The sequence below is a fragment of the Ambystoma mexicanum genome, chromosome 6p (assembly GCF_040938575.1).
Source record: "Ambystoma mexicanum isolate Mex_15411 chromosome 6p, UKY_AmexF1_1, whole genome shotgun sequence".
Classification (NCBI taxonomy): domain Eukaryota; kingdom Metazoa; phylum Chordata; class Amphibia; order Caudata; family Ambystomatidae; genus Ambystoma; species Ambystoma mexicanum.
The window spans coordinates 654,448,581-654,467,262 of NC_090935.1; the positions used below are offsets into that span (position 1 = coordinate 654,448,581).

The following is an 18,682-nucleotide window of genomic DNA, read 5'->3' on the forward strand; positions in this document are numbered from 1 at the left end:
CTAGCGGGAAGTGTAGAGGAACTGCTTCAGAAACTGGGGCCAACACAGGGATGGGGGCTACATCAACAGGGGCCCCAGTGGGCAATGCAGGGTCTGTCAGCGGATTTAAACCTAGTGGCAGGGAATGTACTACGGCTTGCAAGTCATCAAGCCAATTGTGTAAAGAAGCTAGATCCGCATGAAGGGCATCAACAGCTTGGACTTGGGCTGCGACAAGTTCCCCAGCGCCTTCCATGGTACCTTTCAAGAGGGTGGCTCTTCAATCTGTAAGGTACATGGCATGTTGTTGTTGAAGGTTGTACTCTGTACAGTATATGCAAGGTAATCCAATCCACTTCTAAACCTAGCTCCTCAGAACCTCGAGCATACAAGATATTCCAAGGGGGCAGGTGAAACGGTGGAATGAAGAAACAGCTCCAACCCCATGAACCTACAGGCTGCAAGGGAGGGACGATATCAATATACAAAAAAGAAAGAAAAGTACTGAGAGTGAGAATGAAATATCTACCCACCTAGGGTCAAGAGATGATCCGCGGGCAACCTATTTGGAAACTGAATCCTTCCCTCTAATGAACTGTGTCCATGGATCAGGAAACCTGCACGACGACAAGGAAAAATAAACAAAAATAAAAGTGAGGCCATGTCCCGACGCCACAAGGAAGAACTATAGGAACCAGAGGAAGTCAAATGGTTCCAAGGTCGAGGTAGTAGTCAAGTATCAAATCAAGAAGCATACCAAGTTCATAACGGGTAGACAGAAGGAATACAAATTGAGGCACAATCAAAAAACAAGTCTAATAAACGAGGCTGATGTCCCAGTAACAATCAGGAAGTCAGAAGAAGAATCAGGGAAAAGATACACAGCCAGCGAAAGGACATAGACCAAGGAGAAGGGCTGTCACAAGAAGGTAAGTGGGGTACGAGAGACGCTGGAAAGAAAATACACCGGGATTAAAAAGCAAGCCACAGTAAAATGTGAGCATGCACTACTTACTAATTGGAGAGCGCTGCAGGTACGTTCCCATAGCTTCTTATGCTGCCGGAAAGCAGGTAGTGGCACGTGCAGCGAGACGTGGCACACTGGCAGGTCTCACCACCAGCTGACTAGCGTGCATGGGCCAAGCAAGGCTTGTTGGGCTATGTAGTTCTTCCAAGCCGTGAGCTTCCAAGAGAAAGCACTATCACTCCACAAACCTAAAAGGTCAAGCCCCCGACTGTCACAGCACGTGGTCCATTGTCACCATTCTGGTAATGGCCTTCCCATGATAGGTGGCCCAAACCTTTTTGAGATGTTCTTGGAGAGATGAGAGCCTCTGACCCCATCAACTTCAACAAAACAGACTTAATGCTCAGTGTCTCTGGCATTGAGTGTTTCAAACACACATTTTCGATGGAGAGCGCCTTAACGTTTAGATATAAATCACAGTCAAAGGCTTTAATGAGGAGGATCATGTTGCTGACGAGTCCCTCAATATCTAATTGTGGGATCTTCTTGGGGGGGTATGTGATCAGCCAGGCGAAGGATATTTGCTAATTCTTGGAAGGCGGTATAGCGTCCGAGAGTATACGTCATCCTAGCATTTCCAAATTGGCCTGAAGTCCCTTCGCCTCCAGTCAGTCAAACGCATAAACCGCATCTAAGACACATCCTGACAGACTTGGCAGTTCTGATAGAGACAGGCAGACCACATATGGACAGTTTTGGCTTTTCCAGCTTTGCCATCATCCAAACACATTTTGGACAACTTTCAAATGGGACAAGCATGGCACAGCTAGGAGGCTCATCAAACATGCTGATAAAAATCTGTGAGAAAAAAAAAGAGTTGGTTTCTCTCAGAAAAACACAAAACCTGATCCAATGTTAAATGATGCTAAAAAGTTAGTTAGGAAAAGAGGGGACTGGGACAGGCAGGCCAAGAAAATGAAGTGTTCAAGGAGCAGAAAATATGACCCGGGGGAATTACTGCATTACGAGGGCTCTTTAGAGACTTTATTTTCTTAGGGCAGTAATTATCTTGGGTGCTGTTACCATGGATTTTCAGAATCAATCCTGTGGACAGATTCATACAAGCCACCCTATTCGGGTGGCCAGGGAACACAAATTCTAGCAAAAATATATCAATGTAGTGTGACTGAGCAGTGAGGCTTAAACTTGAGAGTGTGAGTGGTGAAGGGTTCCGTTAAGTGCACACAGAACACTCTTAACACCAGTTAGGCAGAATGTATTTATTTATTACATTTAGTTTGTATTTTTTTCTTATTGCGTTATGGTTTGAAATTAAACCTTTCACAATTGTACAACAAAAGACAAGTTAATTCATGATTCAAAATATTAAAGCTATACTGTAGACACAGAATTAACCACAGGTTACAATAACAATTAAAAGCTACCAATCACTTAAAACATTAAAATAGCCATTAACAACATGCATTAAGCAAGATAATAAAGAATCACAATAGTACAATTTTCCCTACTCTATATCAAGACTTCTTTTAAAAATCTCAATTTTCAACAAGACCTGCGGACCATTCAACAGCATACACCAAATTGAATCCTCTGAAGTTACCTGAAATTCTTTAAGAAAATTACCCAGTTATTCTTCTCTATTTGTTTTTAAATGAGTACACTCAACATTGTTTCTACGTTTGTTCTGAATTTTCTTAACAGCAGCAATGTCTATTATTACTAGCAATATTTCCCCTCAAACCCATAGTTTTGTTCGTTTGCAGGACATTAAAACTAATTTTCATAAAATACTTCCCCCAATGTAAATCTGGAAATGTACTCAAAAACTCTGCTGTTAACATTGCTAAAGCTTTCCCATAGAACTGTATATAATGGGGAAGGGAATACAGCGTAGACATTTCCAGAGTGCTGATATAGTCTGATACCGAAGATTTTTATTTTCCTCTAAAGGATTTATAGATAATTGATCAACTGTCATGTCCAACTTTAACAAGATTTTCAGACAAGCGTTTTCCCACCTAGTAAGTGTCTGGCCTAAAAGAATAAAAGGGACTGTTCTTTAGCAATTATAATTTTTTTTAGACAAGCTAAATTCTTCCATACAACCATGGCCACAATGACAAAATATCAAGCTCAAAACGAATTAGAACAATAGGTGTGCCAGACGGTTAAGATGACATTTGTTTCCAATATAGACCCTCTAAAAGGTCCCCGTTTATCTTCTCTCAACTTAAAAGGATATCAGATCCATAAGATAATATAGGGACAACTTTTGGTTTAAAAAATATTAGGACAGGGTGAATGGAAAACCGACCAAATTGTCTCTATTAATCTCGCCTGTGCGGTTAATCGTTTATTTTCTGATTTAATTGATAATTGAGACATTTGCAGGATGACAACGTTAGATACCGTCAAAAAGAAGCCCAAATATGTGAACTCCAATGCCACTTCTAAAACCTCATTATTTAGTAACCATCTGTAGGAGTCCTGTAGGACTTCATAATCATGATCTTAGTCTTCCTGATGTTTATAGAAAGACAATTGGGTTTAGTATAATCATCAAAGCCACTATCTGGCGCTGTAAGCCAATGGAGGCCCTGTCAAAGAAGACAAGATCGCCAGTTTATCTTTATGTTTAGTACTTATAAAGCCTGCAGCCCACAGGCATCAGGGCGCACATAGAACAAGAACAAGGACGACTCAGAACAATGACAGACAAATGAGAGGGGGGGCATCGGCAGAAACGGGGTATCTAACTGGTGATAAGGTCATATCCATTAGTCAGCGATAATTCTAATTGAATAATAGGGTTTTAAGTTGTTTGCAGGAGGTGGGGAAGACGCATCTCAGCTGGATCATTCCAGACAAAACTTGCTATGACTGGAAATGACCGACCCCTGCCACTGGTTCTCTTAACCTTTGGGCAGACAAATCTGTGTTCACGGGTGGTGTGACAAAAACCAGGTCTGCCACGATTTCTGCATGCGCCCCCGTAATTTTGTCTGTGAATGCTTGCTGGATGTTGGTACAGTCATCAGTTGTGTGGGAAAGCAAGTCTGACTTCAAGTGAGATTTCACAAGAGTTTAAGATTTTGAATAGCTTCTTGGTGCTGTTGGAAGAGCCCTAATTTTCAACATTAAAAAAGTTGTTGTTGGCTTTGAAAATATTATACCTGCACTGTTTTTCTATGTTTTTCCAAATGGTCTTACTTTCTTCCGTCTTATATTTGTTCCAGTATGTTCTGCTGTCCTCTTCTCTTGTTTTAAGAGAAGAGGACCCAAGCACCTACTATATTTCTGTATAGTAGTTGCTTTGTTACAGTGTTACCCACCTTTGGTAAAAACGATTGAGCACTCTCCAAAGCACTAGATATGTCACTAACATAAATATGAAATAAGATAGGTGCCAGAACACAAACCTGTTTTAATCAACTATAGGCGAGTATTGGCGCAGATAAAAGACCCTCGTGATTTAGTTATATTCTGAGTGTAGTATCCCCATACAATTCTCTTATAATCGCAATCAGATACATTGGACAACCGTATTTCTTGAGTTTATTCAACATTAAAACATAGCTTACACTGTCAAAGGCCATACTAAAATCGAAACAAATATAGTATAGCTTACTTTTTAAATGATTCCTATTTTAAAAGATTAATTACAAAACCATTCACTGATGTCCCTCATCCACTTTACAAAACCGATCGGGAAAGGCTCTAAACTATATGATTTACTAGCCCATTTGTTAAGATCCCTTTCAATTAATGAAACAAAATTTTTTCCTGAACTTCAAGAGGAGCAATTGGTCTATAGTTGGCAGGATTAGTTTTGTCCCCTTTTTTATGAATCAGAATGAACGCCCAATCAACTTTTGTCAAATAATTTCCATCAAAAGCAAATTCCCCAGAATATCTATAGATCTATATATATTTAGATCTATAGATCTCAGAATAGAAGGCAATCCAATTATCCACAGACACCAGGCTAGTTTCTAACTTTTCTTCAGGGTTTAAGGTCTTATTAATTGATGACAAATGGCTCACATTGTGCTCCTCCAACGCCACTATCATTAATTCTGCATCAGTCTGGGCTAAAAGGTATTTATGTTCCCCAACACAGTTCTAACAATCCCTAATCTAATGCTTATATTGGGCCCTAAGGTCATTGGACAACTGGTTTGTCTTATATAGTTCCCTTCCATTAATCTTTTCTGGGCAACTAACTCAGTATATAAGAGATTGGAATGCCCGTTTTTTATATTGTTGGTGATACAGCATTATTTATACATTTTCTACCACTTCCACATAAGGATGCCTCTCCAAATATTCACTTAAATTTCTCTTCTCAATAGTGAGTGCTAAAAGAGTATTACACTTAACCACACACTTAATGTGCCACGTTAAGCGATTTCTGGCAAAACTACACGTAACATTCACCCTAAAAAAATCTTTGCATCCCAAACATAGTTTGCAGGCTAACCACATACACGCATGATCACTTACAGCAGCGTTTTCAATCACGAGTGATTCACATTTAGGAAATAAAGTTTCACAAACATGAATATGGTCAATGTTGGAACAACTAATAGCATTGCTCCATGTAGATCTCGGTGGAACATCCCCCTGTATGTTCCCATTAACCATTACAAAACTCTAATCATTAATGATAAGTTCTAAACCTTCCTCTGTGCAATTGTGGCATTCATAAGAAAGAGGAGGGGGAAGAAGTTTCTTGCTCTCAAAACCCCCAAGTATTGAAATCCCCACGATTATCACTTCTACTGATTCATTCCATTCTTTGTTTTCCTCAATTTTTTCAATTGCAGCAGTCATACATTCTAAATTAATTGTGCTAGGGTTCAAGTAAAAATGTATGAATAATGATAAACATTAACATGAGGTTGTATAGGGACGTGCACCCCCTCTCCCTCAAACTGAATGTAATGAAGATAGACCCACTCCCCCTCAAACCGAAAGTAGATAACTTGTTGGGTTGATTAATGACTCTAAATGTTGCAGAAATTAGAATTATAGTGCTTTGCAGAGAAGCGCTTTAAAGGACGACCTATTTTATGAGATCAGAATGTTCTGTGTGATAGAAGGTTTGTTAAGTAGTATATGCTAAGTACATTTTACTGAAAAACTAGATTTGAATCAGAGCTGGTATCAAAATATGACCCAAAATAAGGTCATCCACCATTTTGTGATAGGTCAGAATTGTAGCAGAGTTCCAGGGATGTCCTTGATGCTGTATGGTGTGTTCTGCCTGCTGTAAGAAAATAAACTGATGTTTTTGAAAGTCCTGCTTCAGCTTCCTGATTTGCTTCAGAGTGCCTTCCTTACCCAGAAATGCCAATGCCCAGAGAGGGGGTGATGGGACCCTGATTTACAAGGGATTTCTTTGAATACAGACTCTTCTCCTAGATGAATTTAATAGGTTGAATATACGCATTAGGAACTACTAGCGCCTTAGCTTGAATACCAAACCTTTCTGAATTCCCAACAGCAAACCAGATGCAGATCGACCTTTACCTTTATAAACAGCCTTGTTTAAAAAAAGAAAAAAACTGTCCATAACAGGTTTCTGGAGCAACCAGGTTTCCTGTTACAGGAACAGGTCGGCCTGGGTTAATTCAATTCCCCCTGGCTGGAACAAATGGGCAAGACCCCTAGTAATCCAAACTAAAATGCACTAGATTTTCTTCTAAAGATACAAGGGGTTGCTACTCATTAGACCTTTTTGTATCTAGAGATTGTGCTACGCACTGCCAATTTTTCACCTCCCGAGGAAAAGAAATTGGGGAGTTGTCATAGGTGATCACCCTACTTACACGGTTAGCAACTGAGATTGCAATTCTCAGTACTTCATTCCTCGCAGGCTTCCCAGGGAGTTCCTTTAACCCTTTCCCATTTTCAGAACAACTCCCCTTCCTTTCCCGGTCCTTAAATTTGAACACATCATAACCTTGCCATAGGAGTTTGTCTGCTGCGGCTAATAACATGTTATATACCACTCTTGATATTACATGCAGAATAACTCTATACAGCAGCAAATTGCCACAAAGCTCCAACCAGTCTATATCCGCTGATTCATCATCATTCAAGATGGCTACTGTTCACAACAATGATAGAACATTAGCTCTGTTTAAGATAACCTTAGCTTTGACAATCAGATGTTTTTCCAGAATGAGGCGGGTTTTCATTGAGGACAAAACAGGGTTTGAAATAGGCAATCCAGAAGTTCAACCACCGTTTATCCCTCTAATGCAAGGCACCTTTGATCCAACGTAATAAAGGGAGTAGAGATCTCGACTGTAGCCACGTTTTCCTTAACAGTGGGCACACTCCTCTCATGGACGACCATGGGGGGGGGGGGGGGGGGGCGCCACACTGGCAGCTGATTATTTTAAATTTTGTCAAACAGAGGAGCATTTTTAATCTGTTCCGAGCCAGTCGAATAGAATGAAACATATTGTAGAAGTTGGTCAATCGCTGAGCATTCATTATCCTCTTTCCTTTTTCCTTTTCTTTAAAGGTCTTACGTGAGCTTCTGTTGTTAACACTTCTCCCTTTTCGGTTCTTAGTTTTTTTCTTAGGAGCTTCTCGGGTGGTTTTAGTAGGACTTTCTTTTTCAGTCGGCCAAAAATCAGATTCAAGTCTATAGGAAATTCTGAAGTCTCATTTGTTTAATTTATTTCCTCTTCTAATACCCGACCTCCACCAGGTAGAGGATCTGTACTAACAGATGTCTATATTAAAGGAATGACAATAGAAGCATCTTCTGCCACTACAAGGGTAGAGCATTGGCATTCTTATCAGCAGTCCGAGTCTCCAAGGAGATTTTAGACAGCATGCGTTTTATTAAATTCCTTTGTTCACCAATATTATCATTTATATTGGAGTACAGTTTGAGCAGGGAATTCAACACAAGTCTATCGCAACCATAGGCCACACCCCTATCAGTAACGAGTCAGAGATGGTATGGGACACAGCTGAAAATCAAGAGTGCCTACAAGTGCAGATTGGGAGTAGGTGTAAATTGATCTAGGTCAACTGGCCTAAGCACCACCCACCTTCTTAGCCCTGACTCTTCCTTCCTGCTCTTAACTCTTAGATCAAGGGCATCTTTCCCCTGGGAGTTCAAAGCAAAGGGCAGGTGAAGAAAAGGGCAATTCCTGTTTGGACCTGAAGGACCCAGGGCCCGAACCCCTGCTATAACAGCAGGTAAGCATGCACCAACACGTGTTTACTCCCTGTCTCCACAGGCCATCCCCACCTCTGGTCGCCCTGTGATGTTCTGTTGTGCCCCCTTCTCGTAAACAGGTGTTGCCTGTTTTGCTCGATTCTTCTACCTTGGTCTCCCTCCCCCCTCCAGCCTACTTCTGCAGAAGTCTGTCTTGATACATTCTGGTTTCACCATCACAGTCTTGTGGCCAATGCTGGATTTGCCTTTTATGGTGTGTCACCCTTTCGCAACTCTCATGCTGGGCTTCCTTTGTATCTTGTACTCATGGTGGCCCTCAATCATGCTGTTCCCCATCTTCATCTTGTATACTGGCTGCAACATTATGTTACTGACTTCTGCAATTGCTTCTCCACTCTTTTTGACTGCTTACTCTCTGTTCTCTCGCCCTCTCCCTTTCCTTAACTCTTCCTCTCGTCCCCTTACTTTCCACTATGCACTTAATGCATCAGAATTGTCCCTGGACCTAGTATGATAGCAACCTCGTCTGTCTCCTCCCCTTACTTGTTTTACGCCCGCACCTCCCTCCAGCACTATCTGAAATGTCATCAGGCCTAGTACGAAATTCGCTTGTTTTGTTCCTCCCCTCCCTTGCTGCACCCCTCTCCCTCACCTTTTGTTTTTCTCCAGCTCTACCAGAAATGTTGTCAGGCCTAGTACAGTAGTCGCCTGTGTTTCCATTTCGTTCCCACTCTTATCTATGCCTTAGCTCTTGCACTATCTGAAATGTCGTCAGGCTGAGTACGGTAGTTAATTTCACATCCTTACTGTTCATGGCCTGTAAGAATGTCAATGTATTTTCCCATGCTCTCTCCCTTGCCTTGATGAGCTTTGAAACACATTGTGTATAGGCGCTATATAACTAAACTATCATATCAAGTATTTGACATATTAAGAAGACATTCTTCAGCTTCTCCTTCAGCTACGGATTCAATTAAGGGCACACTGTTCCATTACAAAAGGCACTACCCGGCAATTTTTTAAAATTTTGTCAGGGTATTGCCTTTTACTTGTTCTAGTTCTAGTTCTACCTTCATGAGAGGTTGAAGGTACCCATGGTCGTACCCATGTTTGAAATTGCGTATGGCGACAGACTGAGGTCTTCAGGGGACCTGCTTGAAACAACACCTTTGCCATTCAAGGATGACTTCCCCACCCGTCCGCTATATCCAAAGTCGCAGCTGGTGTCGAATTCAATTGCCTCACAGGATACCTAGACTCAAATGTCCTGTGGTCTACTTGTTTCACTAATTATGAACATTCCGCTCTGCACACTGCACTTCTGTCCTTTTTGGCTGTTTGCACCCAGGTTTCAGCTGGTTGGCCTGTAATCGGATCGTCCCCACTAACGGATTTACTGCGCAAGAACTATTAGGATTTCATTTGGCACACAATTCAACTGTAGCGAGCTGCAAAATAATTGCTCACCTAGTGATGTATGAAATTAATCCGACTAGATTTAAATTGTAAGATATATCTAGTGCAGTACCACTTCTTTTGGCACCCCCCCTCTGCATCAGATAATACTCCCCAATCTGCTTACCCGATTCTACCAAGGGGGCTACTACATATGCACTGGTAGCACAGGATTTGCAACATACTATCACGGCCAATCTCAGACTAGATCTTCTCACCCACTGGGGAGGAAGGATAGCTCAAGGGCAACGCATTTGTCTTGGAAGCAAGACCATGCAGCACAACACAGGCTCGAATCCAGATTCCGTGCTTAGAAACCACTCGCTTGTATTAAGCATGTTATAAAAGAACAATTATAATAATTACTCTCGACCTCCTCCATCCACTGACTGCCAACTGCCACTTAACTTCCGCTTTGCAGAAGAAGTAGGTATAAGAAACCCCCAGGTGCAGAGCTACAGAGCACATCTTGCCGTCGGGGATAAACAGATGATTCTAAGTAACTCACCGCCAACTGCCACTTGACATCCACTTCGCCAATTAAGAAAATTGATGTAGAAAAATGCATTAACATAATTTAATTAGTACAGCTTTATAACTTTAAGATATCCTTTAAACATGTCAGCACTACAACAGATAGTGAAATCGATACCCCATTTATAATGCTCTGTCAAATCTCTTCCTGCGATTTATGACTAAAGCGCAGCAAGAACTTTTCAAAATAAATTGCTCATTTATTTTGTGACAATTATTTCTTTAGGCCAGGGACAAACTCTTAGTAATTAGAAAACTACTGGTAAGTATTAAACTAAGCAAACAATCATATACAGACTCACATTTAGTGTGCGAAGAAGCACTAACACTTTACTTTTTAACACAGTAAAAGCAATTTGAGCAACTGTAGTGCAGCAACACAAATCAATAAACAACAAGGTAAGTAATACACCTTAAGAAGTCCACGCCTACCTAGGAAAAAGGTGGCCATGTTCTAAAGATTCCAGTGAAGTTCTCTTCAGAAGGCTGGGAGTTGTTAAAGGGAATTAGACAAGTGTTTGCAAAGCCAATCAGCATATGCAAGTATCTCAAAGTTAACGTACAATTAAAGTAGAGTGCTTGGGAGACCCTCTCCAAATCCAACCACCTCAGGGAGAGCCGAGGGGAGGACCCTTGAGCAGAACTCCACTGATCAGTCAAGCAACAGAGTGGAAGGAGAAGGATTTTATGGCAGTTAAAGTCTATGGCGGGAGGGAAGTAGGAACAGGAATATTTACTGCCTCCCTGAAGTCAGATTTACTCAGTGTCCACTTTGATATCTCGTGAAATTGCTGGACCCCCTTGCTCTGTGTCTTGGTTCCGGTGAAAGAGATGCAGTGGTCACGGGTGCAGAGGTCACTTTTGATATCAGGATTTAGGGTGGGCTAGTCTGCGGTTCTGCGCTGCAGCGAGACGGTTCCTCCGAATGGACAGCTGGACGACCCTGGCATGACGAACAAAGGACCACATGTCGACGACCTCAAAGGAACCACAGGACACAATGCAGGTGCAGATCAGCAATTAACACTTTGAAGAAATCGTGGAAACATAGAAGCTAGTCCAGTGAGGCCCCTATTTGTGCTACAAGTGTAGTGCAAGGCCTCTTGTTTCACCAGCCCACGGTCTGCGGAGTACAAAGTCTGAGACCGTGACCAATGCAGTTAGGTAGCCATGAGGTAGCTGGTCAGCGCACATAATGGTTCTGGGACACTTCTGAAGGCTTCTAAGGGCAGGATCATCAAGTAGGGGTCGAGAAAGGTTGTTCCAACTGGTCGAGCGGTCGAAGCATCAATGAAAGCCTTCTGGAGATAGGCAAAGGAGCAGAGCTTTGTCACAAAGGTTGAAGAAGACAATGGTGGTTGGCTGCAATTAAGAGGACCCATCCCGCCTAAGATCTGGAACTCTTAACAGGGATCTTGGCTCAAAAGATAATCTGTTGAATGGCTGCAAAAGTCCTCCTTTTATACAAGATTCAAGCCAGAGTCACCGCCAGGCACACACATTTTAAGGATGTGTACCATTTAAACAGACAGGTGCTGTCCAACCCTGGACAGCCTCTGGCCACCACATCTGCCCAGCAATATATACCCTTTGGCATGGATGCGTGCTGGGACCAGACAGTCTCAGCCCCCACATTAGGTCTCCCCCTCCCCTGTTGTGGCAGGGAAAGCAGGAAAGAGCTGCCTATATATGGCAAATCTGCCCCCAATTGCTCAGGAAGAAAGCCAAAACACAAAGACAAGATGGCCAAAGGACAGATAAAAAAAAACACTTGTGGTACTCTAAATGGCATTAAGCTGGACAAGCAAATTAAAGGAAATACAGTACAAAAAGATCTGCTGCCACCAGCTCGTTTTGTCACATTATACAAGTAAACACAAAATTACGAAAATTAAAGTTAAAGAGAGGCGTATTCCTACTGCACCTCACTGTAAGGTGAAGAGGGCAGTGTAAAATAGGGAATTTCACAAAGGAAAACAGAGTTCTCCTGAACTGATTAGTTCCACCAAAACAGATGCGCTTAGCAAGGCAAGTGAAGTATAAATAATTCACTTGCCTCCAAAAGCCAGTACAGGTACAAAATAATAGCAACAAGTTGGGGGCCACATAGATGTCGATGGAGGGAAAACATGAAAAGAAATATCATTCCAAACACATTTACTCAACAAAGCGTTGGTATTTATCTTATGTCTTGCATCACATAAAAACATGCTTTAACCTCATCTTCCTTTAGAAATATATGTATGCACACAAGAGACATTTCAGGTGTACAGCTGGTTATTGCTGAACTGTTTCTGGTTAACATCTGCACTGGAATCCATTGCATGGAGAGGTTTATGATTAAGTGAAGATCCCAGTGAAGAAAATGTCATCTGCATGGTTCTGTTTTAGAAGTATTTCATGTGGCACTGCCCACTCTCCACCAGTGATGGACTGCGGTGCTCGTTTATTTTTAAAGGTTTGGCATCACTTACAGGGCCTTACCACATAGCTTTTAACAAGAAATATTTGTACCTGCTTGTTGTTTCTTCGCTGTTGTGAGAATTTCCCTTTAATTCAAATATGTTGTCACCATTTTCTTTTTTGGGAAGTGCTTGGCTTTCATTCTTAAATTCAGAAAGGTCTCCATGAGTTATTGAAGAAACACAAGGTGGACCTTTCTCCAAAACATCTATTTGAACATGGTTCTGGTGTTGCATGGTTGTATCCCTCTGATCACCATGGCTATCAAGTTCTCCTTTGACACAAAAAATAAACAAGAATTAGATTAAAAGGTGCTGGCACAATAATCACATTATGTCCACAATAATTCTATACAGAAGACTAACGCAATGATAATGTCACATTTCTACTTAGTGCCACATGCCTGGACCTTGCTGCTACTAAACGATTTAATAGTAGTTATTACTGTTTCCCAATTAAAAAGTACTCACTTTGTCGAACTCAGAAAGATAAGAGACTGAATCGACCATGCAAGATTGAACATATAACTGTAGATTGCACATCGATTTCTGAAGCAAGCACTGAACTCAGATCGATCTGCTGGATGCTGTCCCTAACCCCTTACCCACAAAGACATTAAAGTGTTACATTAATTCATAGAAGGAAAACATCAGATAGGAACATGTGCAACACTACTTCAGACCTTACATTCTAGAATGAATGTAACCTTATTTATATTTTTCACTGTCAATTGGTTTTTGTGCTGCAAAGTTAACTCAAAAGAATCTTAATCATAGGTACAATAAGTAGGAGCATTCTCACTTACCATACACTGTTAAAAAAAGGTTAAAGCGAAAATACTATTAGTAGGTATGAAACAATTTAATTCATAAATAGACAACTGTGACGACTGTGCCTCAAATGGCCAGCTTTTATCTTTGTAAGGATAGTCCTATGATAGATTTGCCCCAATGTATGAATATACAATTTACATTAAACATAGTCATAGTAGAGAGACATCTGTTCACTGTGGGGACCTAAAGTCTTTATACAATGTCTCTTCTTAATAGAAAAGTGTGAAAATCAAATTGTACACATAAAGTGTTAAGTGTCTCCTTAACACCCGTTTTGCTTGTAATAAGACTCATTCCATTCTTGAACTTTTTCTGCGATTCAGTTTTCATTTCCTATTTCTCACTGAGACCTGGACTACTCCTGACAATCCCTCTAACCTGGCAAAACCAATGCTGGATATGTTTATGGAAAGCAGGGACAGTGGGGAGCTACCGGAGGATCTGAGGCTGGCTGTTAGGCAGAATCCTATGCAGTTCCCTTGGGGAACACTGCAAAAAGATTAAGGCTACAGGTGCAAGCAGTAAACCCAATTGGTAGCAGTCTGCACCACCCAGATTTACTTGGTAGCTGTGGCTGAGCAGTCAGACGTCTCTCAAGACGAGTAGGGCAGTATACAGAGAATACACAATAGGGCCAATAATACTGTGGAGCAAACACTGACCAGAGCTTGGTATCAAAAGTATATCATTATTTATTTTAAAACACCCTATAGGAAATACACTAAGCACTATAAATCAAAGTATGTTCAAACACAATCAAAAAAAGTATACACACCTCCCTTAATAATTATTTAGACAAGTCTAGGTCAACACACCACAAATTGTAAAAACAGATGTGAGCGCTTAACCTAGATGGCACTCCAATAATTAAGTTAGAGGGAGAGAAAAAGGCAGGTCATGAAAATAAAACAGGTTCCAACACTTTTCTAAGATCACAGTAAGCTAGTGAAGGCAAAGTCTACTGTAGAGCCAAAGTTCATAGGACAGGGCCACTTTAAATGGGGCAAGACGAAATGTGCCCAAGATCACACAGTTTAAAAATGCCCTCAAGTCTTTACTAAATTGTTCAAAAGAGGTTGGTTTGGCGTGAAAGATAAAAGTTAGGAAGTTCTGGGGGCCAACCCAGTTGGAAAGCCAAGGATTTAAGGGTCACCTTTAGCAATCCGATGAAAGCGAGGCCAGGTGGAACACAGTACCTTTAAAAGGGAGGAAGCTCCAGCGGTGACAGTTGTTCCTGGCAGCGGGGGCAGTTTGTGGCTTCGACAAGGGGAGGAGAAGATATCGTAGAGGAGGAAACTTGGAGTAGTTGCACTGCCCAGGGATGAAACCAGCCGCGGAGTTTGTTCGGTTAAAAGGTGCGTTCCTTTTATTCGCAGTCCTGCTGGCGGCCGAGTGCTTGGCACTGACGATTCGACCAAGGGACGTCCTGGAAGGCGAAGGTCCAACTGGTTGATCCCACCAGCTCAGGGGGAGAAGACTCTTGCAGCAGAAGATCGCCTCTTGTTGTCGGGGAAGTGGTGAGGTCGTTGCAGCAGGGCTGCACCGGTGGTGTTGTCGTTGCAGGAGGCTCAGCTTCTCCCATCTACGGATTTCTCAGGTCCAGTGGCGACTTCTGAAGTTCCAGTCCCAAAAGCCCTGCTTTTATGCAGAAAAACCCCCATTCAACAGTCTAGCTGTCACTCATACATGCTAAGAGGTGAGCCGGGCGGCTCACCACTGGGCCAATCAGAACAGAGTGTGACTTGGGTTGCTAAGGCAACACAGTCCAGGGTGCCAATTCTCCCACCCACACATCCTGTGAATCCCAGACAGAGTGCCACCAGTTGGAGGGCTTCTGTGGAGAATTAAATAAACTGGTGATATCTTTACAATACACCAAAAAAAGGTGCGTTTAAAATGAATGGGAAAATCTCATAGGAAATATTCCGGTGGAATATTTCGCGTGGTAACCACTGCCACCAGCCAGAAACTCGACAAGGGGGGGACTGGACAGTGCTCCCTGGAAACAGACCCAGGGGCAATCGAATTAACCCCTTCCAGTACTTCCACAATATGATGGTTTGTACTGGTTCTGTTCACAATTTTGGACTAGTAAAGCCAATGGTGACTTTACATGCCCTTGGAGACAGTAGTCAGTCCCGGGATATGGAGTCTATGTTTGGGGGTCACTATGACACCCCCCTGTGTTACTGCACTGAGGGTGCCGTGTAACACATATACCAAAACAGATGATACCCTATGGAGTAAAAGGCCCCATAGCCCATAAGCACATACCAAGTCAAAGACATACCTCAAATCATGCTTAAGAGTGGGAACAAAAGAGCTACTCTCATCAGGAGAAAAAAAACAAACCCCAAAAATCCAGCAAAGCTGCTGGGGGACTCACTAGGTTTGGGAAATTAGCCTTATAAGAGAATTCTCCCTAACACTGGCCACTATAGAGGGTTTACGGGAGTTATGCTCTTTGCCCTCGGGAGGGCGACAAGAATGAACATCACGACACAATGGTAAAAGTAAAAGACCTGCAGGGTCCACATGCTAATATGGCACTAGACTCTGAGAAGGCTTTCGATTCAGTAAAGTAGAAATCCTTACGGACCGCAATGAATAAGGCTGGGTTGGGGGGTAAATATATGGCATGGGTGAAATTATTATACGCTAACCCTCAGCCGGGATTCGGGTGAACGGTTTCACATCCGACACTTTCCCATTACAGAGGGGGACCTGACGGGGATGCCCACTGTCTCTGCTACTGTTCCTCCTTGCGCTTCAGCAACTGGCAAAGATAGTCAGATCGGACCTACACCGCAGGGGCTTTGTATGGCCTTGGAATGGGAGGATCACATCTCGCTCTGTGCGGATGATTTGCTAATATACATGGGCGAGTCAAAAACAAACCTGCCCTAGAGCAATGGCCATAATACAGGATTTCGGTCTAAGAAGCGGTTCAGTAATAAACTAAAGCAAATCAATTTTTGTACCACTAACGGAAGGGACCAATGCGGTCCTGGAGGTATGCCCCAGTCAAGTAACTAAAGACCAATTTCGGGATCAAGGTACAAAGGGCGGGAACAGGGGTACTTTCAAAACATCCTGGATCCAATCCTGACCAGATTGTAAAAGGATGTCATGCACTAGGTGACCTTGTCCTTATCCTCCATAGGGAGGGCCAACTTAGTCAATATGATAGCAATCGCCAAGTTGCTCTATATGCTGCAGAATGACCAAGTGACTGTCCCCAAGATTAACATGATGCTACGCACAATACTGTGGGGCAATAGCAGCCCAAGAAATAGCTCTGAAATTCTTAGTTCTGTATGTTCTGAAGTATTACTGGGCGTCACAGATAGTGGTGGCAGATTAGTGGGTTTTCGGAGGGGAAAAGATGGCACATATGTAGCTGGAATGATCTCCGTTACAAATACTGTACGCGGGTCCGCGAGCGGGGTGTGGGCGCGGGGCTTGAATTGCCCCCCGGCAGGGCAGAGTGTCATGGAAATCAGGCAAGAAATCACCAAAGCCATGGGTTGTAAAGGGAGGATCACTGGGATGGTGCCGCTTTGGGAGAACTGCGCCACCCCAGAGGTTTATGGACTGGGTAGGCAAGCGGAGGTGGGCTAACAAAGGGATCATCCAGGGACAGAGATATTCTCCAATATGACAGACTCAAATTGTTTTCTACATTGTGCGAACGGTATGAGCTGAAGTCAAGGGATTTCTACACGTACCAGTGACAACAAGACGCAACTCCAGCTCACTGAGGAAGTGGAATTCCCAGAGCACACTCCCCTAGAGGCCAATTTGTTTGGAGGGAAATTGGCAAGTAAGGCAATCTCAATGTACCAAGCAATTAAGAACTTTACGTTCTGGACAATCCCGGGTGCCGAGCGTCTGTCTTGCACTTGGATTGAGCCTGCAACTATACAATTGGAAAACGAACACAGATTTCTCGGATAGAAGCAAGAATAACACATAATTCAAATGCACGTTTTTGAAAAACACTGAACGTGATTGAGCTACTTAAAGAAGGGGAATTACAACTTTGTGACAGAATTATCAAGTTGCAAGAATAGCACGCACTTACCTGGACTAAAGGGATAAGAAATCATTTTATGGCCTTGAATTTGACTCATTGTCGAAACACGTGTCGGTTGAAACCTGATAATACATTTTAAAAAAAAAAGGAACGCCTTATGATTTATGTGCTAGGGAATTGCGAAGAGGCGTAGCGCGACTTTCGGATACCTACCGATACTGTTAGATCAAGACCTACTTCCCCTTCAGAGACGGAGCGAATGCCTTTAGGGCTAGCCTGAAGGGCCACAACTCCAGTCTATTGATGTGCTACCTGGCATCCATTGCTGACCAAAAGCCGCTCACCTGCAAGTCCTCGCAGTGAGCACCTCAACCCTTTAGGGACGCATCCTTAACCACTCAGACCTGAGGCCACGGAGGCCAGAAGGGTTTCACCCGCTAGCACATTTCTGCTGCTCGCCCACCAAGAAAGTTCGTCGACCACGGACCTGGACACCCCGAGGAGGTCCCTCAACATGCCGAAGTACTGGGATCACTGACCTCTCAGGAGCCATTGCAAAAATAGCATTTGCAGCCTGGCCTCAGGCACTAGAAAAATACAGGAGGCTATGAGTCCTAAGAGCCAGAGGAAGGAAGCTGTCGGTAAGGTGGCATGGTCCTGGAACAGCTGTACCGTCTGCGCAATGATGGTGACTCTCTCCCCGGGCAGAAAAGCCTTCCCTGCCTAAGTGTCTAGGACTGAGCCTCTGACCTTGTGTTGTGTGGGACTTCTGCAAGTGCAGGGAGAAGCTCAGCCAGTGCAGTATTGCACAGATACACCCCTTCACCCCTGCTCACAGACAAGACCTGCTGCGCTGACTTTCCCTGGCACAGCCAGTCGTCCAGGTATGGGAACACATGGATGCTGGATCTCCTGAGGTGAGCCGCGACTACCGCCATAAGCTTGGTGAAGACTCACGGTGCGGATGTCAACCCAAAGGGAAACACTTTGAACTGATAGTGTTTGACCCCTGTGAGGAACCTCAGGAACCTCCTGTGCTTTTGATGTATCTGCACATGAAAGTAAGCGTTCTGAAGATCTATGGACATCAGGCAATCCTGTAACTCGAGAGCATGCAGAATCTCTCTCAACATCACCATCCTGAATATGTCCTTCCTCAGGAACTTGTTCACGGCCCTGAGGTCCAAGAT

General features: G+C 43.0%; 1 protein-coding gene across 5 annotated transcripts in view; it reads right to left on the reverse strand.

Annotated features, from left to right (window-relative positions):
* The window catches only part of BDP1 (BDP1 general transcription factor IIIB subunit), a 2,223,165-nt gene that overhangs the window by 631,544 nt on the left and 1,572,939 nt on the right, over positions 1-18,682 (reverse strand). For all 5 annotated transcript variants that reach the window (XM_069627521.1, XM_069627519.1, XM_069627520.1 and 2 more), the window contains one exon: positions 12,675-12,897. In XM_069627521.1, the coding sequence (XP_069483622.1) occupies positions 12,675-12,897 (223 nt within the window). The remainder of the gene's footprint in view (positions 1-12,674; positions 12,898-18,682) is intronic.